Below are 27,851 nucleotides of genomic sequence, written 5' to 3' on the forward strand. Positions count from 1 at the left end.
AGCACAGATAGACATTGCGTTTTAGGAATTCCCAATCAATGTCTATGCACATAGAAGCCTTAAAAAGAGAATAAAAATCTAAACGACTGCCAAGGAATCTCCATTTCCTTTCCTTTGATAAAAAACACAATCACTCCCCTACCCCTTCTCTCCATTTTTCTGTGCGGAAGTGTTATCTTGTCTATTTGCTGCGGGCCAAAAACATTTCGGATTTGTGTGCCAGACATTTAACGCACGTGATTTGTTGAACACTTGCGGCCGAGATTTTCATTGAAAATCTTGTCTGTACAGCGGGATTTTCAAATTTTCCTTTTGTGCGTGAGTGTGTTGTTTTTTTTTTTTTTTTTTTTTTTCAACCCAATCAATTTTCAAATTATTTGAAGTGTTTAGACATGATCATCTAGAACAACACAAAGCCTTTTCTTTTAAATACAGGAGGAGAAGAAGGAAAAAAACGAGGCGTCAAAATTCTTTATTAAGAGCGCATCACTTGAATGGCTAATTATCGAATTATAAGTGCAACGAGTGGAATAAAAGAGCCCCCCTGATTGATGAGGGTGCCGAAAGTAAAGGGTGAAGGGGCGGGCGTCAGCAATTTTTATGTTTGTTTTATGGGCATAAATTAAGTACATCCGTTTTTAATGTTCTTTGCTTGTGAAAAAGAAAGATTAGCCTTTTGGGGGAGAGAATAAAAAAAATATTCTAAAATTTACACTGTGCAAGAGCTAAAAAAAGGAAGTTTGTATAGAATGTAACCAAAATAGAGGGGGCTAGTTCCCCCTTCATCCAACTTTTCGAAATTTTCGGATTAATATTCCTCGGAATACGAGCATTTTAGGTATGTAGTGTCTTCATCAATATTGCAGGTAAGAATAAGGTGAATATTTTTTTAATTATATTTAACCCAATTTTAACCCTCAAGCGAGTCAACAAAGGGGTCTTTTTTAAGAGATTTCTTTTCATTAGTAACTTATGGTAAAATTTGATGAAGACTCTTTGCCGTCATCCTTCTAAAATGGAACTTTGTTGGAGGTTTTTGCAAAAAATCACAAAAAGTTCGGCTTTAACCCTAAAATGAGTTTTTAATATATATAAATTCCTGGCGTTTAAGCAAGATTTAGACTTTCGACGTCTTCTAAGACATAAAGTAGAATTTTATGGCAAATACATTTGTAGAATATTTTAACTTGCTACAATCCTGTTTAAAGGGAGTTTTTAACGATATTCAAAAGAAGGACAAAATATCTTTTTATTGACTCGCCTGAATGGTAAAATTTTCTACCAAAATAATTTCCATATTTTTATTTTCAATATTGCCAAAGACTCTATATATCTTAATCAGAATATTTCCAAAAATGTGGAAAAGGGGGGATTATGCCCCTTTATTTCGTTAACTTTTCGATGTAAATGTTCAAAACGATACTTTCATAATCTGCTGGATTTCCCTCATAATTATAAAAAAATCGAATATTTTTTTTTTTCAAAAATTTTGTGGTCTAAAAGTCTTTAAAAAAATTTTCTTCAAAAATTCCCTAATGGAATATTTCTTAAAATCCTCAAATTCGCTTCTGATTGTCCCTAAAAAGATATTCTCAAAATTTCTCGATTCGGATTCTGATAATCCTTGAACAAGCAATATTAAAAATAATCCAGGTTGTAGCTCAAACAGTCCTGGAAAAATATCTGTAAAACTACCAGCTTGTGGTTCTAATGGTCCTTGAACAAATATTATTTAATATTTCCACGTTGTAGGCTCTGAAAATATTCTTAAAAATCGGTTTTTATTGCTCTGAGAGTCCTTAAAAAATATTCTGAAACAAAATTAAAGTTTCTGACTCCGATAGTACCTAAAATCTAAGCCTACCTCTTGGTCCTTGAGAAAATATTCTTCAAAAAATTCAGCTTTATTGATCTGTTGGTCCTTAAAAAAATATTCTTTAAAAATGAACGCTTGGTCCTTGAAAAAGTAACTGTTGGTCCTTGAATAAGTATTCTTTAAAAATCCAAAAAATTTTTGAAAAAAAATATTCTTTAAAAAATTTTCTTTTTACAGATCTGAAAGTCCATTAAAAATATACTTAAAAATGTACACTCCTATAGCCTTTCAAATTTTTTTTTCAGAGAGTCCTTGAAATAACTGCTGAGGAATCCACGTTCTTGGTTCCTACAGTCCTTTAAAAATTTCTTTCAGAGAGTCCTTAAAAATATATCTTTAAAAAAACATTTGTGGTTCTGATGATCAAAGTTCTTGAAAATATATTCATAAATAGTACACGTTAACTGTTCTGATTGTCCTTGAAGTATTCTTAAAAAAAGCTCGTTTTAAGCTCAGAGTGTCCTTGAAAAAATATTCATAAAAAATCAAAGTTTCTGTCCTTGATAGTGTCAAAAAAACTATGTCATTAAAATTCTTGAAAAAAATTATTTGAAAAATATTTTTTTAAAAATTAACTTTTCAGGCTCTAAAACTATTCTTCAAAATAGCTCTTTTGTAGCTCTGAGAGACCTTGAAAAATTTTCTTAAAAAATCTAAGTTTCTGTCTCTGATAATGCCAAAAAATCTATGCCCTTAAAGTTCTTGAAAAATTCAGATTTTACGGTTCAGATAGTTCTTAAAAATTCACATTCGAGGTCCCTACAGTCTCTCAACAATTTTTTCTTAAAGATTTCTTGAAAGAATATTTTAGGAATCCAAATTCATGGTTCCTATAGTCCTTCAAAAATTTTTTTCAGAGAGTCTTTAAAAATAAATATATTAAAAACTCCTAGTTTTTTTGATCTGATGGTCCTCAGTGTCCTTGAAAATATATTCGTTGACTGTTCTGATAGTTCCAGACAAATATATTCTCTAAAAAATCCACTTTCCAGTCTCTAAAAATATTCTTAAAAATCTGTTTTTTTTAGCTCTGAGAGTCCTTTCAAATATCAAAGTTTCTGCCGCTGAAAGCCCTAAGATCTATGTCCTTAACGTCCTAGAAAAATATTCTTTAAAAAATCAATCTTTCACCACTCTGAAGGTCCTTAAAAATATTCATAAAAAAGGGCATACGTGGCTCAACATTTTTTCGAACAGTCCTTTAAAATATATGTATAAAAAAGTTAGTGGTTCTGACGGTCCTCAAAGTTCTTGAAAATGTATTCGTAAATAATCCATTTTGACTGTTCTGATAGTCCTTGAAAGAATTTACTAATGGTACTTGAAAAATATTCCTTAAAAAATCCACTTTAATGCTCTGAAAACATTTTTAAAAAAGCTTGTTTATAGACCTGAGAGACATTGAAAAAGTATTGTTAAAAAATCAATGTTTCTGTTTCTGAGAGGGCCAAAAAATCTATGTTCTTCAAGTCCTTGAAATAATATTTTTAAAAAATTTTCTTTTTCCAGCTCAGAATGCCCTTGCACATTTGAGGTTATTACAGTCTTTCCACAATTTTCCATAAAGAGTTCTTAAAAAGATTCTTTGAGGAATCCACGTTCTTGCTCCTATAGATCTTCAAAAATTTGTTCAGATAGCCCTAAAGGTAAATCTATCTAGTTTTCGAAAATATATTCATAAATGATCCATGTTGAATGTTTTGATAGTCCTGGATAAAGTAAAATACAAAATAAAAAATATTCTTTAAAAAATTCACATTCCATGCTCTAGAAATATTCTTAAAATCGGCTTTATTGCTCTGAAAATGTATTCGTAAATAATAGTTCGTAATAATCTATGTTCTTAAAGTCCTTGAGAAAATATTTTTGGCTCTAAAACTATTCTTAAAAATAGCTCTTATGTAGCTCTGAGAGACCTTGAAAAATGTTCTAAAAAAGTCTAAGTTTCTGTGTCTGATAGAGCCAAAAAATCGGTGTCCTTAAAGTTGTTGAAAAATTCAGACTTTACACCTCAGATAGTCCTTAAAAATTCACATTCGAGGTTCCCACAGTCTCTCAACAATTTTTTCTTAAAGATTCCTTGAAAGAATATTTTAGGAATCCAAATTCATGGTTCCTATAGTCCTTCAAAAAATTTTTTCAGAGAGTCTTTAAAAATAAATCTATTAAAAAATCCTAGCTTTTTGATCTGATGGTCCTCAATGTCCTTGAAAATATATTCGTTAACTGTTCTGATAGTCCTTGACAAAATATTTTCTAATGGTCCTTGGAAAGAATATTCTCTAAAAAAATCCACTTTCCAGGTTCTGAAAATATTCTTAAAAAACAGCTCTTTCGTTGCTCCGAGAGTCCTTTCAAAAATATTCTTAAAATGTCAAAGTTTCTTTCGCTGAAAGCCCCTTAAAGTCCTTGTACAAATAATATTTAAAAACTCAATCTTTCACCAACTTGAAAAAGGTATACCTTAAAAATCCACTTCCCAGGCTCTGAAAATATTCTTAAAAATCGGTATTTTTTGCTCTGAGAGTCCTTGAAAAAAATATTCTTAAAATATCAAAGTTTCTGCCGCTGAAACCCTTAAGATCTATGTCCTTAAAGTCCTAGAAAAATGTTTTTTGAAAAATCCATTTTTCACAACTCTGAAAGTCCTTAAAAATATCCATAAAAAAGGGCATACGTGGCTCAACATTTTTTCGAACAGTCCTTTAAAATATATGTATAAAAAAGTTATTGATTCTGACGGACCTCAAAGTTCTTGCAAATGTATTGGTAAATAATCTTTCAAGGACTATCAGAACAGTGAATAGTTCTGATAGTCCTTGAAATAATTTACTAATGGTCCTTGAAAAAATATTCTTTAAAAAATCCACTTTAAATGCTCTGAAAACATTTTTAAAAAAGCTTGTTTATAGCCCTGAGAGTTAAAAAATCAATGTTTCTGTTTCTGAGAGTGCCAAAAAATCTATGTCCTTCAAGTCCTTGAAATAATATTTTTAAAAAATTCTCTTTTTACAGCTCGGAATGTCCTTGCACATTTGAGGTTATTACAGTCTTTCCACAATTTTCCTCAAAGAGTCATTGAAAAGATTCTTTGAGGAATCCACGTTTATGGTTCCTTTATTTTTTTTTCAGGGAGTCCTTGAAAAGAAGTCTATCAAAAATCCACGTTGATTGCTCTGAAAAATGTCTTTAATATTTCTGTTCAAGGACTATCGAATACATATACTTATCTTTTTCAGGAAATGTTTTTTCAATGACAGATCAAGAATTTTTAAAAATATTTTTCAAGAATATGTTTCAAATATGGATATTTTTAAAGAATAATTTTGAACTATGAACTATCAAAGCCAAAATCTGGAACTTTAAGAATCACAAATGTGGATCATTGCTATATATATTTTTAAGGACTCTCTTGAAAAAAGCTGAAGAATTAAAGGACCCAAGAGCGCGGATTTCTCAAAGATTATTTTCAAGGACTCTCTGAAAAAATTTTTGAAACACTTTAGGAACCACCAATGTCCAATTTTTTAGGGTGCATGGATTTCGTAAAAAAATCGTTAAGGACCAACAGTTAAATAAATGTGGATTTTTAAATCAAATTTTTAAAATGTTTTTTATTTAGCTAAATAACAAAACATACTAATTGCCAATATCCATTGGAAACTATTGCTCTACTTTTTTTCCTCTTTGGTATAACTGAAGTGCAAATGTAAGTGGCACTTACCGGAAAATGGGTAAGTAGCATGTTGCCACTGCAATGATAAGAGGCCTCTAATTACTTCGGCAAAAGTTCGATTGAAGCTTTGGAGGTTTAGGTCAAAAAATGGTATGGGGGCACTGATAACATAACAGGCGTAGCTGGCTGTGGGGACGAAAAACTGCATAAATTTCAGTGACAAAAAAACAGTGGCTGAAATCACCGAAAAAATTACTGGAAGTTGAATGAAAAAAAAAAAACGTTATCATGACCCCCCATGTTCCGTACGTTAGCACGCTCCCTCCCATTGCATAAAGTGCTTAAAATAGATAAAGATTAACTTTTTAGTTTTTTTTTTCTATGGAAGCAAATAGTTGACATATAAAAGTCTATTGGAAGTGGTAATAACTTCAGTGGTCTAAACGTTGGCGAACATAGAGCTCACGTAAAAAAATTAATTTCTCCACAAAACATGAAAATTCGTTTTATTGTACCATTATCCTTCTTGGTCCTTCTCCAAGGAGTTAGCAGTTCTAATGTTTTCTCAAGGACCTTCAATGAATTACACGACGATCCTGGACCACAAACTGCAAGCCTGGTATGGGTACCCACAAAATGGATAGATCAGAGACTGGATCATTTCGATGATGATGAAACAAGGACATGGCAAATGGTAAGGATATCTGAGTTCAATTCCAAGCAGTAACGAATTATCTCAAAATTATCCTTAAAAAATAAAAAATCTCAAAATTATCCTTAAAGCGCTACTTGGCCAACGATGAATTCTATGAGAAGGGTGGTCCCATGTTCATTTATGTTGGCGGTGAATGGGCCATTTCACCAGGAGCCATTACCAGCGGCCACCACTACGACATGGCCAAGGAACATAAAGGGTATTTGTTTTATACCGAGCATCGTTATTATGGACAAAGTAAACCTGTGAGGTAGGTGGAGGTGTTGGATGATGGGAGGATATTTTAATAAAGGTTTATTTTGTGTTTCAGTGACTTGTCTCCCGAAAACATGAAGTACTTGCATGTTCGCCAAGCCTTGGCCGATTTGGCCCATTTCATACGCATCATGAAGGCCACCATACCTGGCATGTCGGAATCGAAGGTATTTTTGAGTGGTGGTTCATACTCTGCCACCATGGTAACATGGTTTAAGAAATTGTATCCTGAGTTGGCTAATGGTGCTTGGGCCTCCAGTGCCCCACTGCTGGCTAAGAGAGATTTTGTGGGTAAGTTTGATTTTTGAAATAGATTCAAGTTTCATTTTAAAAATTGATATCGATTCGCATGTCCTAGAATGGATATCCGGATCGTAATCTATTTTAAATTTTTTTTTTTTTTTTTTTTTGCAGAATACAAAGAAGTTACGGGCGAATCGATACGTCTCATGGGCGGTGAAAACTGTTATGAACGCATCCAAAAAGGCATCATGGAACTAGAATCGATGCTATCGAATAATCGTTCCACCGACATGAAGGGACTTTTCAATATCTGCGATAATTTTGATGAAACCAATGAAATGGATGTGTGGACATTGTTTTCACAAATATCGGACATTTTTGCCGGCATCGTACAGAATCATAAGTAAGCTATGGAATTTCACGACTAAAATAATTTTACTCATAAAAATCGCAATTTTTTCAGCAATAACACCATTCAGAAAACTTGCAATAAAATAATGGAGGCCGATGATGACTTGGGTGGACTTATGAACTTCCTCAAACCCTATTTCAAGAGTAAAAATTGTACAGAGATTACCTACAAGGATATGGTGGAGAGCTACAATTATACCTCTTTCGACAAGGGAATGTGTAAGTAGGATATATGCTTCATTTTCCTAATAAATTACTAAATTTTCCTCTGTCAGATCGCCAATGGTTTTATCAAACCTGCAACGAATATGGTTGGTATCAAACATCCGGCTCCAAGAATCAACCATTCGGTACCCTCTTCCCAGTGAAGCTATACTCACAATTGTGCTACGATGAATTTGGTGAAAAGTTCACCGAAGAATATATAGAAAATCAAATAAAGGGTACCAATGAATTCTTTGGAGCCCTAAACCCCGAAGTGGAAAATGTCTATATGACCCATGGCCAACTGGATCCATGGAGGGCTATGGGTGTACAGGAGGAAGGACAAGCAACAATTATACCATGTAAGTAAAAAATTAATGGATAGCAAAACAATTGCTTAAATAAAAAAATCACTCCACTTTGCAGTGAGAGCCCATTGCAAGGACTTTGGTTCGATCAGTGACAAGGATACACCGGAATTGAAGGCTTCGAAAGACAGATTGGCTGAATTGGTGAGGGAATGGTTAAAGTAAATGGAATGACCTTCAAATGGATAGGAAAATAAATAAATTAATGAAAAATAATAAATATCTATTTAATTAGAAAAATAAAATCTCCATAGAGAAAAAAGGCTCTTCCAAGACCAAAGAAATCCCTACATAGAAGACCAACCAGTATGGGCAGAAGGCTTGAAGATCAGAAGGTTTTTTTTTTTTTTACAAAAATATACAAGATCATAATTAAAACAACGCCTTTTCCAGAGAACATTGGGGAGATCTCTTCATGTCTTATCTACAGAAAATTAAAGCCCTTCTCTTAAGAGACCCCGAATTTTTATACCCTACACCACATAGTGGTAAGGGTATTATGGCTTCGTACATTTGTAACATGGAGACGGAAGCGAGGTAGACACATAGTGAATTTTGAGGATCTCCATAGAACCGTCTGTCCATGTATTTTTGTGAACAAAATGCAGGTCGCATTTATCCGATTATCCGATTTAGATGAAATTTTCAGACAATATTTGCGTGAAATTGGTGGGATTCGGTTCAAACTTAGATATATCTCCCATATATATCTTCAACTGATTTCGGGTTATTTGTCCACCAAATGACCAATATCAGTCCAGATGACCTGAATTTTGGAATATCCGACCGAATTCAGTCTGGAAACAAGTTCATCAGTCTGGAAACAATTCATCACATTCGTGATATGCACTTCACAAGCATGATATTTGGTACCAGATAACTTATGGAGCTCAAAAATTCCTCTGTCAAATTTTATCGAAATCGGATCAGATTAGAATTTAGCTGCCATATATATCTTTATCCGTTATCAGGTTTATTGTGCACCAAATGACTAATATCAGCCCAAATGGGCTGAATTTTTGGCAATTCTGACTGAATTCATTCTAGAAACAAGTACTTCGAATTTAGTGAAAATCGCTTCAGATCTATTGCTCCCATATATATGTTTTATCCGATTTGGTGTAAAAGTCCTTCACAAGCGTAATATGGATATAGCTCCCATGTATATCTTTATCCAATTCCAGGTTATTTGTGCGCCAAATGGAGATTTAATTTTCTTAAGATCTCTCAAAAGAGGAAGACTCAGATTTTTCCTCCATAGAAAACCCAACGATTTTTCCACAGAAGACAATAGAGTCTTTTCCATAAAAGATTCTGAGATCCTCACCATAGAAAACACTGAGATCCTCACCTGAGAGGTCCTTAAGGTCTTATCATAGAAGAAAGCGATGAGATCTTCTCGATTAGAAATCCTTGAGGTCTTCATTGCCATAAAAAGCCTTGAGGTCCTCTCTCCCCATAGAAAGCCTTGATGTCTTCTCTACCATAGAAGACCTCAAAGACTTTGGGATCTTCTTCTCCACAGAAGGTCTTGAAGCCTTCTTTGCCATAGAAGACCATGAGGTCTTCTTCGCCATAGAAGACCTTGTGGTCTTCTTCGCCATAGAAGACCTTGAGGTCTTCTCTCCCCATTAAAGAACTTGAGGTCTCCTCTCTTCATAGAAGACATAGAGGTCTTCTCTCTCTCTAGAAGACCTGAGGTGTCTCACCATTCGACTTTACGGTATTCTATGGAGACATTTCTAAGATCTTCTTCTATGGAGAAAAGACGACCTTGAGGTCTTTTCTTAGAAATTTCTTCATAGAATACCGTAAAGTCGTCCCCATAAACCACCTTAGGTTTTCTCCATAGAAAGTCTTTGAGGTCATCTCCACAGAAGACCAAGAGGTCTTCTGCTCCATAGAAGACCATGAGCTTTTCTGCTCCATAGAAAGCCGTTTCTTCTCCATAAAATACCTTGAGGTTTTCTTTCCATAGATAATCTTGAGGTCTTCTCTACATAGAAGACCTTGAGGTCCTTGATGTCTTCTCCATAGAAGACCTTGATGTCTTCTTCGCCATAGGAGACCATGAAGACCTCATGAGGTTTTCTATCTCCATAGAAGACCTTGAGGTCTCTCTCACATAGAAGACCTTGAGGTCTTCATAATAGAAGGTTCTGAGGTTTTCACAATAGAAGACCTTGAGATCTTCTCCGAAGAAGTAATCTTTGAGGTCAACTCTGGAGAAAACGTTGAGATCTTCTCCGAAGAAGATTTTGAAGTCTTCGCCGAAGTAGACTTTGAGGTATTTTCCGAAGAAAACCTTTGAGGTTTTCTTCATAGAAGACCTTTGAGGTCTTCTCCATAGAATACCTTCAGCTTTTCTCCATAGAATGCCTTGAGCTTTTCTCCATAGAAAACCTTCGGCCCTCTCTAAAGACGACTTTGGGTTCTTCTCCACAGAAACCCTAGAGCTCTTCTTTAAGGAAGTCGATCGACTTCTTTCGTAACCATTCATTTCCAATAATTCAGCCACATCTAACCGCTACGTTCCACTTATAATTCACACACCACTGTCTATGGTTCTGAGAGTTGTCGTTTCTCATTTTGTAGGCCAACTATTTTGTTTGGCAATGTCGAACTTTGTGTGAAATTCTCGCCCATAAATTTCTTTAGATTCGTTGACTTCATTTGGAGTATTAAATGATAAGAAAGAATTTGTGACAATTTATTGGACACATACAGTGTCTTATCTGGTTTCCGGAGGGTACGGAACAGCATGAAGGGAAAACACTGCAGAAACTTAGCTGACTTTATATAAATTATCTATCTAATGGAGTACAAGCTATTAAACCCCACGTATTAAACCAATTGATTTTTTGATTTACTAATCGATCGATTACCAACTCAAGAGTCATAGATTAGCTATCAGTCCTACAATAGCTGGTTTTAACGATTCGCAGATAAGATTTGCTAAAGAAGAAATACAGCGTCAATTTTATTGCCGCCTAAAGCCATGGCAGCAAGGCATTCAAAGTATTTAGTCTTCTGGTGACTCTCGGAAAGAAAAAATGGCAAAATTATCGTTGATTCTCTTGGCCGTGGTAGCTGGCATTGCTGTGGCCAAAGCAGCTGAAAATGATCCTCAGGCATTTTTGAATATATTCAATGCTCGCCACAAGGAACCCGGACCACAGGCAAAGGCTCGGGCCAATGTTGTGACCAGTTATATTGAACAGAAATTGGATCATTTCGATGACAAGGAGACCAGGACATGGCAGATGGTAAGGAAGGAAGGGTGCAGTAAAAATAAAAACTCATTACAAATCCGATTAGTTAGCCATTATCTTGAAGAAGGCAATTCGCTGGAAATAAAGAGTTACTCCTTAGAAATTCTAATAAGAAATTCTGTGGTTACTTCAAAAAATATCTAAAGAATAACTACTTATTTCGATTGGCGTCTCCTTGTGAAATAATGCGTCAGTAATGCAATTTGTAATAGGTTTTTTTTCGAGGATGGAGAATTTTCAGAAAAAAGAAATAATCTTAAATTATCTTTTTCCTCCTTGCTTTAGCGTTACATGGCCAACGATGAATTCTATCAAGAAGGTGGCCCCATCTTCATCTATGTTGGTGGCGAATGGGCCATTTCCGCTGGATCCATTAGCGGTGGCCATGTTTACGATATGGCCCGTGAACATAATGGTTATTTATTCTATACCGAACATCGTTTCTATGGTCAAAGTAGGCCAGTGAGGTGAGGAACTTTGGGGAGGAGATAAAGAGAGGAAATTTAATAAAAATTTGTATTTCGTTTTCTCTATTTCCTTCCAGTGCCATGACCAATGACAACATGAAATATTTGAATGTCCGCCAAGCTTTGGCCGATTTGGCCCACTTTATCCGCACCATGAAAGCCACCATTCCTGGCATGAGCAATTCCAAGGCCATACTGACTGGTGGTTCGTATTCCGCCACCATGGTAACATGGTTCAAGAAACTGTATCCCGATTTGGCTGCCGGCTGTTGGGCTTCCAGTGCTCCATTGTTTGCAAAGGCTAACTTTTTTGGTAAGTATTTTAGATAATTTAGATAAATGTTGGATAATTTATCTACGTTTTGGCATTTAAATGAATGGAGAATCTCCTTTATCTAAATGGTGAAAATAATTTATCCATGTTAGCAAATGGCAAGGATAATTAATTGTATCTGCAACATTCGAACAAGGTGGATAATGTATCTATATTATCCAAACCACTTGGATAATGTATCTACAACGTGGATAATGTATCTACATTATCCGAACCACTTGGATAATGTATCTACAATGTGAATAATGTATCTACACCGTGGATAATGTATCTACAGTATCCAAACCCCGTGGATAATGTATCTACAACGTGGATAATGTATCTACATTATCCGAACCACTTGGATAATGTATCTACAATGTGAATAATGTATCTACACCGTGGATAATGTATCTACAGTATCCAAACAACGTGGATAATGTATCTGCAGTATCCAAACCCCGTGGATAATGTATCTACAACGTGGATAATGTATCTACATTATCCGAACAACTTGGATAATGTATCTACAATGTGGATAATGTATCTACAGCATCCAAACAACGTGGATAATGTATCTACAACGTGGATAATGTATCTACAGTATCCAAACCCCGTGGATAATGTATCTACACTATCAAAACCACGTGGATACAGTATCTACAACGTGGCTAATGTATCTACATTATGCAAACCACGTGGATAATGTATCTACATTTTCTAAACCACTTGGATAATGTATCTACAACACGGATAATGTATCTATACCGTGGATAATGTATCTACAGTATCCAAACAACGTGGATAACAATCAGAATAATGTATCTGCAGCGTGGAACATGGATCTGTATTATCCAAACCCCGTGGATAACAATCAGAATAATGTATCTGCAGCGTGGAACATGGATCTGTATTATCCAAACAACTTTGATAATATACCTACATTATGAAAAGAAGGCGGATATTGTATCTGTATTATCGCAACAACGTGGGTAATGTATCTATACCATTCAAACACCACTGATACCATAACCACATTATCCAAACCGCATATATAATTTATCCACATTATCCCAACAGCACAGATAGATTACCCACACTATACAAGCTAAGATGAAAAAACTGCAACCAACTTTAGACTGCCGTCATTTCTAAGCCACTCGTCCGACAGCTGTTAAAATTATGCCAATGACAGCTCAATATATATTCTTTACAAGCGTACAAAACATTTTGGTGAGAATTTTCCAGAAAAAAAGTTATTCGTGATGGAATTCAAGCGTGGTAGTGTGATTTCTTTATATTTGGCTTGAGAACCACAAGTGTCTATCGTTAGAGCACTCCAGCATTTAAATGTGAATAAATCTTTCGTATCTCATACCATCGACGTCTCCGTGATACTGGTAGCGTAGCCCGACGTCAAGGAATTGGACGAAAAAAAAAAACAAAAACATCAGCAGAAATGGTTCGAAAAGTAAAGAAGCGACTTGATCGAAACCCGCGCCGCAGTGGCCGAAAAATGGATCATGAGCTGAACATATCGCAATATTCCATTCGGAATATTGAAAAATGAGCTCGGGGTAAAGCCATTGAAATTCCAACAAGTGCAAGAACTTACACCGCAACGAGAAGAAAATAGACTCAAAAGAGCTAAAGAGTTACTTTGCTTGGCCGACAGTGGTGAAATGCCGAATTTGGTTTTCTCCGATGAGAAAATATTCGTTGTCCAGCAGTTTTTAAACAAACAAAATGATCGTGTTTACTTGCAACAGAAGTCAGCTGAAAATTTGCACCTTCGGTTGGCCACCAGAACTCAAGCGCCGGCCATGGCGATGGGGTGGGTCGTCATAGCAGCCGATGGTCGCTCTCCGCTCGTATCAATCGACTGTGGCATTAGAATAAATGCCAAATATTATCGCGAAAATATTCTGAAGGGTGTATTAAAGCCTTGGACATTCCAACAGGACTCAGCACCACTGCACTAGCACGTTACAAAATGTGGTTCCTCGCTTAATTTCCAGCGCAAAATGACCACCAAAATCTTCGGATACTAATCCGTTGCCCTATTGTATCTGGAGTATTTTGGAAAGCAGGATTGGCACTAAAAAATACCAACGTGGTGATCGATACTTAAGCAAGCGCTTCGCCGGAAAAGGGCCAAAGTACTGCAGAGCAACATTCAGGCAGCGTGTGACGGTTTCATTGGACGTTTGAAGGCCATAATTCGTGCCAAAAGTGACCAATTCGAACAAATCTATACTTAGTCTAAAATTTGATGCTATTTCCGACATTTTTCAATAAAATTTAAAAAATATGTAAAAAATATGGCGTTTTTTTTTTTTTTTTTTTTTTTTTTTTTTGAAGTTTTTTTTATCCCACCCTGCACAAACGAACTTGAAAATTGCCTGCATGACAATATTTTTCTTAATAAAATATATATATTTTTTTGTTTCCTCCCATATTCCAGAATACAAAGAAGTTATGGGCGAATCCGTAACCTTGGTTGGTGGTCAAACCTGCCATGATCGCATTAAACGTGGTATTGCCGAACTGGAATCGATGATTGAGAATAAACGTGGTGCTGAGGTTAAGGCTATGCTGCGCTTGTGCAATAACTTTGATGAGCATAGCGATTTGGATGTCTGGACATTGTTCTATGAGATTTCGGAAATTTTCGCCAACCTGGTGCAGACTCATAATCATTAGTAAGTACAAAAAACGAGAGAACTTTAAAAATTAATATTTGACATATTTTTCATTGTAAATTTAGCTCCGGCAGCATTCAAAATGCCTGCAATGAAATTATGGCTGGAAGCACAGATCTTATTGGTGTGTCGAATTATATTGTCAAGAATTTTGGCACCAAGGGTTGTACCGATATGTCCTATAAAACCTATGTGGGACTTATTATTGATTCTGCCTTTAGCAATAATATTAGTAAGTTAACTTTGTAAGGGGAAAATGGATGAAGAAAAAACTAATTGAAATTATTTGTTATTTCTAGTGCGCCAATGGATCTATCAAACCTGCAACGAGTTTGGTTGGTATCAAACCTCCACATCGACGAATCAGCCATTTGGCAGCAAATACCCCCTGGTCTTCTTCACCACCATGTGTGCCGATGCCTATGGCCAGGAATTTACCAATGAGTTTATACAACAACAACTGGACAATACCAATGCCATGTTTGGTGGCCTCAATCCCGAAGTGGAAAATGTTTATATGTCTCATGGCCAGGTGGATCCCTGGAGAGCCATGGGTATACAAGATGAAAATCAAGCCACCATTATTCCATGTGAGAATTTTGAAAGAATTTTTGTTTTGGGAATATTTTTGAAAATATTTTCTACTCTCTTTTACAGATCATGCCCATTGCAAAGATTTGGGTTCCATTAGCGACAATGATACCCCCGAACTGCGTGCCTCCAAGGAAAAGGTTGCGCAATTGGTTAGAGAATGGCTGTCGGAATGAGAGCGGTGTAGAGCTGATAATGAAATTGTTTCCACTATTAAATAACATTATTTATTAATTAATTGTGACCAATAAACCAAATGATTGGCCATGCTGCAGCAATATGAGCGATATCTCATGTCTGTTTGTTATGGCCTGTTTTTAATCAAACGAATGTAAAGCGTGATAAGATTTTGATTTTGAAAAAATAAATCAATACGACACTATTTATAGTAGCGTCGTTTTAACGGGGCAAATTTGCAATTTGATACAAGATTATTCGTATCGGAGTGCAGTAAATGGAAACCAGTAAGGAAGGGACAGGGACCGACTAAAATAAAACAATTTTTACCTCTTCTTTTATTTTGAAGTTTACCGATGAGGATATAAGTAAAACAAGTAAGCAAAGGCTACAGTCGAGCGGGGCCGACCGTTGAATACCCTACAACACTATAATAAACGATACAGTTTATATAGACGACATACTCGAAAGAATTCCACAAGATATTGTGACAAATAATAAAAGAAAACCATCAGGTTTCGTTCTCTAATTTTCGAATAATAGCAACTTAAACTTATTTGCTCATTTCCAATTTATTGGTGGATGTTGCACGTAAACGGTCTTCCTAGATCTGGAACCAATATTTCCCAAAGACCTATAATCTCTCAGAAGTGGCAAAAGATTAACATTTATTATTGGTTTTTGACTGAAACGCATCTATATGAGATACAGACATTTGACTATATTCTTCAACGAAATCAGCGTTAACGAAATAGTCGGAAGTGCGTCTTTCCTGCATTTATGAATTCTCCAAAAAGTCGCTGGAATGGACATTTTCGTATTTAGTCTACAAAAGTTGGTAAACTATTTCACACATTGAATATTTTTGGACGGCCATCCGAAACTGCTTGGCTTTTGCAATGTCCGGTAACCTCCATTCAAATGCGCGTGAGGATCGGGCGATAATTACGACTTGCTGACAATTTTGCAGTTTTTTTGGTACCTTTCAACCCCTAAATATATGGCGATTATCTCCAAAAAGAGTAGGCTTCTATTCTGACCCTCATCTTATCCCCATGCAAAATTTCATAAGGATCGGGCCATAAATGCGATCTGTATATGATATCCTGATATCCTAACTACTTAGTTTTGTTAGCTGTAGAAATATTACCAAATGTTTAATTCAAAATGAAAATATGCCAAAGATATGACAAAATTGAAAAAATATGAGAAAATATTACAAATTCAATATTTTCATCGTTAGAGAGATATTTTTATGCGATTTTTTAGACGTTTTTTCTTCCCTGCCAAGAGGCCATTCTGAATTAATGAGAACTGTCTCGACATATAAGAGATCTTTCAAGCATATCTTCTTTGATAGACATATATATCGCACATATTTTGCTATATATCCGATTTGTTGGATGTTAACATCAATGTAAAAATCAGAAGTAACCTTGTCATGGCTTTGTGATTTCGCCGGGATTTAAAATATTCGCGGTTTAATGAAAAATTTTGAATTTTTTCAACACAAAAGATATTCTCTATTTTACCCGCTAAATATTATCCGATGACCACCCAAATTGGTAGGCTTCTTACTCGCCCTAAACTCTAGCTACATGCGAAATTCCGCATCGATTGGTCTATAATTGCGACCTGTATAGCTACTGAAAAATCCGAAATTTTTTCAGTATTTGGTCCATTTCAACCCCTAAAAATTTGGCGATCATCTCCAAAAGAAATAGGGTTCTATTCTGACCCTAACCTTCGTGCATTTCCGACCCTAACCTTCCGACATTTTTTCAGTATTTGGTCCATTTCAACCCCTAAAAATTTGGCGATCATCTCCAAAAGAAATAGGGTTCTATTCTGACCCTAACCTTCGTGCAAAATTTCGTTAGGATCGGACCATAATTGCGACCTGTAGCGTGATTACAAATTAACATGGACAGACGGACGGACATACATAGCTAGATCGACTCAGCTCGGCGAGCTAGGAAGATCCATATATACTTTCCTATATGGGAAACCAATATTTCGAGGTGTTACATAAATTCTGGCCCAATCAAACTTATAATACCCCCAACACATAAGCCCTAGAGGCCAACAGTGACCTCTATATCAAATTTTAGAATTTAACTATATTCCTTCACCCAATACCAAATTTAGTAACATTTAGTACGCATATCCGAAACAAACTCTTCATCCTAGACACAAAAAGTGTTTCAACATTGGTACAATTTAGTACTTTTTGGACAATTATAGTACGCATTTGCAAAACCACCACCAGATCTCAAAACCAGATGCCAAGAGAGACTTCAATATCAAATCTAGGGATTGCAACTCTTTCCCTTCACCCAATATAAAATTTAGTAGCAGTGACTTCAATATCAAAATTCAGTATTTTTGCACAGTAGTACCTTTCGTACAATTACAATACAGACTTCCAAAACCAACTCCATATCTCAATTCCAGATACCAAAAATTTTTACAATATGAAGTTTTACGGTTTTTGAGGTCTATCCCAATACCAAATTAACTACAGTGCGAGATGAAAAAACTGCAACCAACTTCAGACTGCTGTCATTTCTAAGCCACTCGTCCGACAGCTGCTAAAATTATTCCAGTGACAGCTTATTATATTGCTTACATGCGTACAAAAGCATTTTGGTGAGAATTTTCCATAAAAAAAAGTAATTCGTGATGGAATTCAAGCGTGATAATATGATTTCCTTATATTTGGCGGGAAACCCACAAGTGGCTATCGTTAGAGTACTCCAGCATTTAAATGTGAATAAATCTTTTGTGTCTCGTACCATCGCTCGTTACCGCGATACTGGTAGCGTAGCCCGACGTCAAGGAAGTGGTCGGAAGAAAACAACAACATCCGCAGATACGGTTCGAAAGCGAGTAAAGAAGCTACTTGATCGAAACCCGCGTTGCAGAAGCCGAAAATTGGCTACTGAGCTGAACATATCGCAATATTGCATTCGGCAAATATTGAAAAATGAGCTCGGGGTAAAGCCATTGAAATTCCAAAAAGTGCAAGAACTTACACCGCGACGGAAAGAAAATAGACTCAAAAGAGCTAAAGAGTTGCTTCGCTTGACCGAAAGTGGTGAACTGCCGAATTTGGTTTTCTCCGATGATATAATATTCATTATCTAACAGTTTGTAAACAAACAAAATGATCGTGTTTACTTGCCAAAGAGATCATCTGAAAAGGTGCACCTTCGGTTGGCCACCAAAACTCAAGCGCCGGTCATGGTGATGGTGTGTGCCGATGGTCGCTCTCTGCTCGTATTAAATGCCAAATATTATCGCGAAAATATTTTGGCCGCAGACCTTGGACTCACCCAAGAGTGCTTACAAAATGAGGTTCCTCGCTTCATTTCCAGCGCACAATGGCCACCAAAATCTCCGTTGGACTATTGTGTCTGGAGTATTTTGGAAAGCAAGGTTGGCACTAAAAAATACCAAAGTATCGATCACCTCGAACAAGCGCTTCGCCAGGAATGGACCAAAATACCGCAGAGCAACATTCGGGCAGCGTGTGACGGTTTCATTGGCCATTTAAAAGCCATAATTCGTGCCAAAGGTGACCAATTCGAATAAGTCTAAACTTATTCTAAAATTTAATGCTATTTCCGACATTTTTTACTTTCATTCAATAGAATTAAAAAAAAAGAGTTATGGCGTTTGACTTTGTTGCAGTTTTTTTTTCTATCTCACCCTGTACATTTTAGTACTTGTCGTCCAATTTTAGTACTCATTTGCAAAACACTTCCGTATCTCAATCATAGACACCAAGAGTTACAATTTACAATACAATTTTAAGGACTTCAGCCCTATTCCTTCACCCAACACCAAATCTAGGACTATTTAGTACTATTTGTACAATTACAGTATATATTTCCAAAACCAATTCCTAAGACCCAAAGAGATCTCAATAACAAATTTGAGGATTTCATCCCTATTTCTTCACTCAATACAAAATCTAGTACTATTTAGTACTTTTCGGACAAACCGCCTTCAACTTTAACCACTGACACCAACAGTAACAGCTATATAAAATTTTAAGATTTTAGCCCTATTCCTTCACCCAATACCAAATGTAATAATTTTCGTACAATTATGGTGCACATTTCCAAAACCACCTCCATGCCTCAATTTCAGATCCCAAGAAAGTCCTAAATATCATATTTTATAATTCCAGCCCTACCTCTTTACCCAATACCAACTTTAGTACCATTTAGTACTTTTGGACATTTATAGTACACATTTTCAAAACCACACCCGTTCTTCAATTCCAAATAGCAACAGAGAGCTCAATATCAAATTTCAGGATTCCAGCTCTCTCTTTTTACCCAATTCCAAATTTAGTACCATTCGGTACTTTTATCTAATAATAGCAAACACATCCTTAACCACCTCCTTATCTCTATTCCAAAAACCACAGTGACTTCAATATCAAATTTGAGGATTCGTACAAATTTAGTACACATTTCCAAACCCACCTGCAAATCTCAATCTCAGATACCAACATCATACCATATCAAATTTCAGGATTCCAGCCCCATCCCTTCATCCAATACCAAATGTAGTCCAAATCTGTACTATACATTTCCCAAACCTCCTCCATATCTCGAATCCAGATAGAAACATAGACCAGGATTCCAATCCTATCCCTTCACCCAATACAAAATTTAGTACTATTTATTAGATTTAGTACTTTTCGTACAATTAAAGTACATATTTCCGAAACCACCTCCAAATATCCAGGTTACACATGAACAGCGATCCTAATACCGAATTTCAGATTTCGAGCACTATATGTTCACCCAATACCAAATTGTATTTGTACCAAATATAGCACTATTTAGTACTTTTCGTGCACTTGCAACTCAAATATTTCTAACCCACCGTCAAATCTCAATTACAAATATCATCAGTAATCTAAATATCAAATTTTACCCAATACCTAAAATAGTACCATTTAGTACATTTCATATAATTATAGTACACATTTTCCAAACCACCTCCATATGACCAGGTTAGACATGAACAGCGACTCTAACATAACATTTCAGATTTCAAGCACTATCTTTTTACCAAATGTCAAATTGTACCAAATATAGTACTATTTAGTACTTTTCTTACACTTGTAGTACACAATTCCAAAAGCATCGCTTTATCACAAACCAGGGCCTCAATTCTTGTTCTATGAAAATGTGAAATGAAAACTTTTATAAAGGAATTAAATGTCAAATGAAAAATTTTATAAAGGAAATATTTTTCATTTCATATTTTCATAGAACAAGAATCCAGCCCCTGATACCAACAAGGATCCTAATACTAAATTTCAAAATTCCAACTTTATATATTCACCCTAAACCAAATTGCTCCAAATTTAGTACCATTTAGTACAGTTCGCACACTTAGTACACATTTACCAACCCCCTTCACATATCAATCTTATTTTCCAACCTTGATTCTGATACCGAATTTCAAGTTATTTTGGCTCTATCCGTTCACATAATACCAAATGGTACAATTTCAGAAGTTTAGTACCATTTTAGAACATTTCGTTACCTTAAAGTTCGAATTTCCAGAAAACATTTCGGTACATCTATCCTACACTGCATGAGTGTTTCTCATTTCAAAATTCTAGCTCATTCCGTCTGTCTAATACAAAGTATTTTATTTGTAGTACATTTTAGTACTTTTCGTACCCTTTTAGTACAATTTTCCAAAAACCCAGCCTTATCACACGTTTATGCATGGAGACTACCGCTCATTCAAAATGTCAAGATTCTAGGAGTTGATTCATGGTCAATCAGTCAGGTACTTCACTACTCTATAATATATACTGACGCAGAGAAATACATTGGAGGACTGGACCTGTATATTCCAGATCTAATGTTGGTAGAAATGGTCAAACTATGCAAAAAAATCGGTGTATACTTTCACATTTTGGAAGACATATGGTTATGCAATATTTTGACCCTATCTACTCCCGCAGTAGACCCAAGTCTGACATAAAATATTACGAGGTGTAAGGTATCTACCATTCGAACTCCAATCGTTTTTACATTAAATCAAACGATTTACACGGAACCTCTAGATCGCTATCTATGACAATAAATTTTATTTGATTTACCCACTGACAATTTGTTTTCCCAACTCTAATCAAGTTTTTTTTTTATTTTTGATAAGCTTTGGGCGATCCAGACAAAAATCGCCCATTTTACGGCTATCAATAAAAAGTAAATCATGAAATCCCAAAATCTTATCGATTCTTTACTGGACGATAGTTGTAAAATTAAAAAAAGTGGGCAATTTTGCACGGAGAGATCGATTCTCGAATTATTTGCCATTATGAAGTTAACGCTGGTGGTTGTGGGTCTTTTGGCCGCGGCAACATTGGTCAAAGCCGTTGAGGATGTAAAGGATGTGCCGACCTTTGTAAGGACTTTGGAAAATTTATACCGAGGTCCTCCAGTCGATTCACACATCGAGAGCAGAGCTGTTCAAACGGAATGGATTACCCAAAAATTGGATCATTTCGATGAGGCCGAGGAGCGTACCTGGCAAATGGTAAATGCGTATTTTTTTTTTTTTTTTTTTTTTTGAAATTTTGGAAGACTGTTTTCAAATTATGAATTTTTTATTTCCAGCGTTATATGTTCAACGATGAATATTTCGAGGAAGGTGGTCCCATGATCTTCTATTTGGGCGGTGAATGGGAAATCAAGCCTGGCAGTATTTCTTCGGGTATTCTTGTGGATATTGCCAAGGAGCACAAGGGTATGCTCTTCTATACTGAACATCGTTTCTATGGCCAGAGCAAACCAACTGCGTAAGTATGAAGGGGAGGAGAGAAAAACAGAAGGAGCGAATACATATAACGAGGAGAACTTTATTGGAACAAAACGGATAATTGATTTAAGTTATCCAAACTACGTGGATAATTTATCTATGTTATCCGTACAAGGTGGATAACGTATCCAAACAATTTGGATAATTAGTTTACGTTATCCGTGTAAGACGGATAACGTGGATAAAATGTATATACGTTCTCCCAAGAACTACAAAAATATCTACGTTATCTACTGGATAATTTATCAACGTAATTACAATGTGGATAATTTATCTACGTCATCTACGTTATGAATAAATTGCTTACTATATCCGAACAATCTGGAAAACTGATCTAAGCTATTCAAACAACGTGGATAACTTATCTACGGATAACTTATCCCAGTTATCCATGCAAAGCGGATAATTTATCTACGTTATCCAAGTAAAGAGAATAATTTATCTACGTTTTCCAGATAACGTGGATAATGTATCTATGTTATCCAGATAACGTGAATAATTTATCTATTTTATCCAGATAATGTGGATGATGTGTCTATGTTATCCAGACAACGCGGATAATGTATCTACGTTATCCAGACAACGCGGATAATGTATCTACGTTATCCAGATAACGTGGATAATGTATCTACGTTATCCAGATAATATGGATAATGTATCTATGTTATCCAGATAATATGGATAATGTATCTATGTTATCCAGATAACGCGGATAATGTATCTACGTTATTCAAACAACGTGGATAATGTATCTACGTTATCCAGATAACGTGGATAATGTATCTATGTTATTCAGATAACGTGGATAATGTATCTATGTTATCCATATAACGTGGATAATGTATCTTTGTTCTCCAGATAACGTGAATAATGTATCTACGTTATCCAGATAATATGGATAATGTATCTACGTTATCCAGATAACGTGGATAATGTATCTACGTTATTCAAACAACGTGGATAATGTATCTACGTTATCCAGATAATATGGATATTGTATCTACGTTATCCAGATAACGTGGATAATGTATCTACGTTATCCAGATAATATGGATAATGTATCTACGTTATCCAGATAACGTGGATAATGTATCTACGTTATTCAAACAACGTGGATAATGTATCTACGTTATTCAAACAACGTGGATAATGTATCTACGTTATTCAAACAACGTGGATAATGTATCTACGTTATCCAGATAATATGGATAATGTATCTACATTATTCAAACAACGTGAATAATGTATCTACGTTATCCAGATAATATGGATAATGTATCTACGTTATCCAGATAACGGATATAATGCATCTATGTTATCCATATAACGTGGATAATGTATCTTTGTTCTCCAGATAACGTGGATAATGTATCTACGTTATCCGGATAATGTGGATAATGTATCTACGTTACCCAGATAACGTGGATAATGTATCTACTTTATCCGGACAACGTGGATACTGTATCTACGTTATCCAGATAACGTGGATCATGTATCTATGTTATCCAGATATGGTGGATAATGTATCTGTGTTATCCAGATAACGGATATAATGTATCTGTGTTATCCAGATAACGGATATAATGTATATTTTTTATCCAGATAACGTAGATAATGTATCTATGTTATCCAGACAACGTAGATAATGTATCTATGTTATCCATATAACGTGGATAATGTATCTATGTTCTCCAGATAACGAGGATAATCTATCTATGTTATCCAGATAGCGTGGATAATCTATCTATGTTATCCAGATAACGTGGATAATCTATCTATGTTCTTCACATAACGTGGATAATGCATCTGCGTTATCAGATAACGTGGAAAATGTATCTATGTTATCCAGATAACGTGGATAATGCATCTATGTTATCCAAATAGCGCAGATAATGTATCTATGTTATCCAAATAGCGTATATAATTTATCTATTTTAGCCAATCAAAGTGGATAACTTATCTCCGTTGTCAAAACAACGTGGATAATTTATCATTTTTATCCAAATCTCTTAACTTCTTAAATTCCATTATTTAAACATTTTCCCCCCTCTCTCTCTTCTCTCTTTACAGCAACATTTTGCCCGACAACCTTAAATACCTGCATGTCAAACAGGCCTTGGCCGATTTGGCCCATTTCATTGAACACAAACGTGAAACGGTTCCCGCTTTGGCCAATGCCAAGGTAATCATGGCTGGTGGTTCCTATTCGGCCACAATGGTGGTGTGGTTCAAGAAACTCTATCCCCAGTTGTTGACTGGTGGTTGGGCTTCTTCGGCTCCAATTTTGGCCAAGGTCGACTTCTTCGAATACAAAGAAGTTGTGGGCAAGGCATTGAGGGAATTGGGTTCGGAACAGTGTTATAAACGTGTTGAAAATGGCGTTGCCGAACTGCAGGCCATGATCACCGGAAAACGTTCCGCGGAAGTTAAGGCCATGTTGAAATTGTGTAATTCATTCGATCATCACAATGATTTGGATTTGTGGTCATTGTTCGGTTCCATTTCGAATATTTTCTCCGGCATTGTGCAATATCAATCGTAAGTTTGTCCCTAACGAATAATTGGACTGAAAGCTTTTAAAAGTTTTAATACGATTTTTACAGTGAAGGAGATGTCCCCTACTATTGTGACTATCTAATGTCATTCGATGATGATTTGACGGCCATTTCCAATTTCTTCTTGTGGTCGGTGGGTGTTACCTCAGGTTGTGCTGATGTCAGTTACAAGAGTACCTTGGCCTATTATTTGGATAGCACCTATGCTAACGGGGCTTGTAAGTAAAAGGGAATCTATTTAAAAACAAAAACAACTCAAATTCTACTTCTCTTCCCCCAGCCCGTCCCTGGTATTATCAAACCTGCAATGAATACGGCTGGTATCAATCCTCCGGTTCGCCCAACCAACCCTTTGGCAGCAAATTCCCTGCCACCCTATACACGACATTGTGTGCCGACATCTTTGGCCAGAAATACTCGAATGAACACATCCATGAGCTGGTCGCTCAAACCAATGAAGATTTTGGCGGTTTGAATCCCGAAGTTGAAAATGTCTACATGACTCACGGTGCCTTGGATCCCTGGAGTGCTATGGGTCATGGCGAGGAAGAGGGTGCCTCTGTTATTCCCAGAGCTTCTCATTGTGCCGATTTCGGTTCGATTAGCAGTGGTGATAGCGCTGAAATGCGTGCATCCAAGGAGAAGTTGCTCGAATTGGTTCGAGAATGGTTGAAATAGAAATTCTCAGAAATTTCGGATAAGAATCCAACTATTTTTTTACAACAACAATAAAATTAAATAATAAAAAAAAATATTGGGTTATTTTTTTAATTCAAGTATTGGCACTAGACTCTATTAAAGTATCCATATTATCCAAATGTATCTATGTTATGCAGATAACGTGGATAATGTATCTATGTAATCCAGATAACGTATCTATGTTATCCAGATAACGTGGATAATGTATCTTTGTTATTCAGATAACGTGGATAATGTATCTTTGTTATCCAGATAACGTGGATAATGTATCTATGTTATGCAGATACTGTGAATAACGTATCTATGCTATCCGTATAACGTGGATAACGTATCTGTTATCCAGATAACGTGGATAATGCATCTATGTTATCCAGATAACGTGGATAATGTATCTATGTCATCTAGATAACGTGGATAATCTATCTATGTTATCCAGATAGATTATCCACGTTATCTAGATGACATAGATACATTATCCACGTTATCTGGATAACATAGATGCATTATCCACGTTATCTGGATAACAGATACGTTATCCACGTTATAAGGATAACATAGATACGTTATCCACGGTATCTGGATAACATAGATATATTATTCACGTTATTTTTTACAACAGAGATATATTATCCACGTTATTTGGATAACATAGACATATTATTCACGTAATCTGGATAACAGATACGTTATCCACGTTATACGGATACATAGATACATTTTCCACGTTATCTATGTTATCCAGATAACGTGGAAAATGTATCTATGTATCCGTATAACGTGGATAACGTATCTGTTATCCAGATTACGTGAATAATATGTCTATGTTATCCAAATAACGTGGATAATATATCTCTGTTGTAAAAAATAACGTGAATAATATATCTATGTTATCCAGATACCGTGGATAACGTATCTATGTTATCCTTATAACGTGGATAACGTATCTGTTATCCAGATAACGTGGATAATGCATCTATGTCACCTAGTTAACGTGTAGTATGTATCTAAGTTATCCACATAACGTGGATAATGTATCTACGTTATCCAGATAACATGCATAATCTACGTTATCCAGATAACGTGGATAATGTATCTATATAATCCAGATAATGTATCTATGTTATCCAGATAACGTAGATAATATATCTATGTTATCCAGATAACGTAGATAATATATCTATGTTATCTAGATAAGGTGGATAATATATCTATGTTATCTAGATGTATCTATGGTATCCAGATAACGTGGATAATTTATCAATGTCATCTAGTTAACGTGGATAATGTATCTATGCTACCAGATAAGATAGATAATGTATGTTTGTTATCCAGATAGAGTGGATAATGTATCTACGTTATCCAGATAACGAAGATAATATATCTATGTTATCCAGATACCGTGGATAATGTATCTGCGTTATACAAATAACGTGGATAATGCATCTATGATATCCAGATAACATGGATAATGTATCTATGTTATACAGATAACGTGGATAATGTATCTTCGTTATCCAGATAACGTGGATAATGTATCTATGTCATCTAGATAACGTGGATAATCTATCTATGCTACCAGATAAGGTAGATAATGTATCTTTGTTATCCAGATAACGTGGATAATGTATCTATGTCATCTAGATAACGTGGATAATCTATCTATGCTACCAGATAAGGTAGATAATGTATCTTTGTTATCCAGATAACGTGGATAATGTATCTATGTCATCTAGATAACGTGGATAATCTATCTATGCTACCAGATAAGGTAGATAATGTATCTTTGTTATCCAGATAACGTGGATAATGTATCTATGTCATCTAGATAACGTGGATAATCTATCTATGCTACCAGATAAGGTAGATAATGTATTTTTGTTATCCAGATAACGTGGATAATGCATCTATGCTATCTAGATAACATGGATAATGTATCTATGTTATCACACAACACGGATAATCTATCTATGTTATCCAGATATCGTTAATAATGTATCTATGTTATCCATATAACGTGGATAATGTATCTATGTTATCCAGATAACGTACATAATATATCTATGTTATCCAGATGTATCTATGGTATCCAGATAATGTGGATAATGCATCTATGTTACCCAGTAGTGTCTATGGTATCTAGATAACGTGTATAATGTATCTATTTTATCCAGATAACGTGATTGATTTGCCTTTGTTATCCAAAAACGTAGATAATGTGTCTATGTTATCTAGATGACGTGGATAATGTACCTATGTTATCCTGATTACGTGAAAAATGTATCTATCTTATCTAGATAAAGTGGATAATTTATCTATGTTTTCCACATGAATCTATTTTATCCAGATACATATTTAAACCGCTAATCATCCCTTTGGACATTCTTATAGATTTCACCATTTGCAAAATATGTTGACGCAAACAAATTTTTCACTCAAACATAAATAAAACTTTAGCTGCTCCCGCTAATT

The 27,851-nt window shown here is 35.5% G+C and overlaps 4 protein-coding genes across 4 annotated transcripts in view; 3 read left to right on the forward strand and 1 right to left on the reverse strand.

Moving 5' to 3' along the window:
- Positions 1-27,851, reverse strand: part of LOC131805791 (chromatin-remodeling ATPase INO80-like) — a gene marked incomplete at its 3' end in the record, with an annotated part of 79,706 nt that overhangs the window by 21,039 nt on the left and 30,816 nt on the right. The gene's annotated exons all lie outside the window — the stretch shown is intronic.
- On the forward strand, positions 6,010-7,913 carry LOC101891619 (putative serine protease K12H4.7). The gene is made up of 7 exons (XM_020037485.2): positions 6,010-6,246; positions 6,336-6,517; positions 6,578-6,813; positions 6,937-7,168; positions 7,229-7,395; positions 7,452-7,742; positions 7,807-7,913. Exons 1-7 carry the CDS (start codon positions 6,046-6,048, stop codon positions 7,911-7,913), a joined length of 1,416 nt encoding a protein of 471 aa, XP_019893044.2. The 5' UTR covers positions 6,010-6,045.
- Positions 10,762-15,423, forward strand: LOC131805789 (putative serine protease K12H4.7). Its single transcript, XM_059129411.1, has 7 exons — positions 10,762-11,014; positions 11,306-11,487; positions 11,565-11,800; positions 14,265-14,502; positions 14,568-14,734; positions 14,802-15,092; positions 15,160-15,423. Exons 1-7 carry the CDS (start codon positions 10,802-10,804, stop codon positions 15,267-15,269), a joined length of 1,437 nt encoding a protein of 478 aa, XP_058985394.1. The 5' UTR covers positions 10,762-10,801; the 3' UTR covers positions 15,270-15,423.
- Positions 21,610-25,435, forward strand: LOC131805788 (putative serine protease K12H4.7). Its single transcript, XM_059129409.1, has 5 exons — positions 21,610-21,846; positions 21,927-22,108; positions 24,199-24,666; positions 24,732-24,901; positions 24,964-25,435. The coding sequence occupies exons 1-5, from the start codon at positions 21,628-21,630 to the stop codon at positions 25,359-25,361; spliced, it is 1,437 nt and encodes a 478-aa protein (XP_058985392.1). The 5' UTR covers positions 21,610-21,627; the 3' UTR covers positions 25,362-25,435.

The sequence above is a fragment of the Musca domestica genome, unplaced genomic scaffold (genome assembly GCF_030504385.1).
Source record: "Musca domestica strain aabys unplaced genomic scaffold, Musca_domestica.polishedcontigs.V.1.1 604, whole genome shotgun sequence".
NCBI classification, from domain to species: Eukaryota; Metazoa; Arthropoda; class Insecta; order Diptera; family Muscidae; genus Musca; species Musca domestica.

Coding starts and splice junctions, on each gene's coding strand:
- LOC131805788 (XM_059129409.1), top strand. CDS start 21,628: ATGAAGTTAACGCTGGTGGTTGTGGGTCTTTTGGCCGCGGCAACATTG. Junction 21,847..21,926: donor AGGAGCGTACCTGGCAAATG/GTAAATGCGTAT, acceptor TTTTATTTCCAG/CGTTATATGTTCAACGATGA. Junction 22,109..24,198: donor GGCCAGAGCAAACCAACTGC/GTAAGTATGAAG, acceptor CTCTCTTTACAG/CAACATTTTGCCCGACAACC.
- LOC101891619 (XM_020037485.2), top strand. CDS start 6,046: ATGAAAATTCGTTTTATTGTACCATTATCCTTCTTGGTCCTTCTCCAA. Junction 6,518..6,577: donor GGACAAAGTAAACCTGTGAG/GTAGGTGGAGGT, acceptor TTTGTGTTTCAG/TGACTTGTCTCCCGAAAACA. Junction 7,743..7,806: donor ACAAGCAACAATTATACCAT/GTAAGTAAAAAA, acceptor TCCACTTTGCAG/TGAGAGCCCATTGCAAGGAC.
- LOC131805789 (XM_059129411.1), top strand. CDS start 10,802: ATGGCAAAATTATCGTTGATTCTCTTGGCCGTGGTAGCTGGCATTGCT. Junction 11,488..11,564: donor GGTCAAAGTAGGCCAGTGAG/GTGAGGAACTTT, acceptor ATTTCCTTCCAG/TGCCATGACCAATGACAACA. Junction 11,801..14,264: donor TGCAAAGGCTAACTTTTTTG/GTAAGTATTTTA, acceptor CCCATATTCCAG/AATACAAAGAAGTTATGGGC.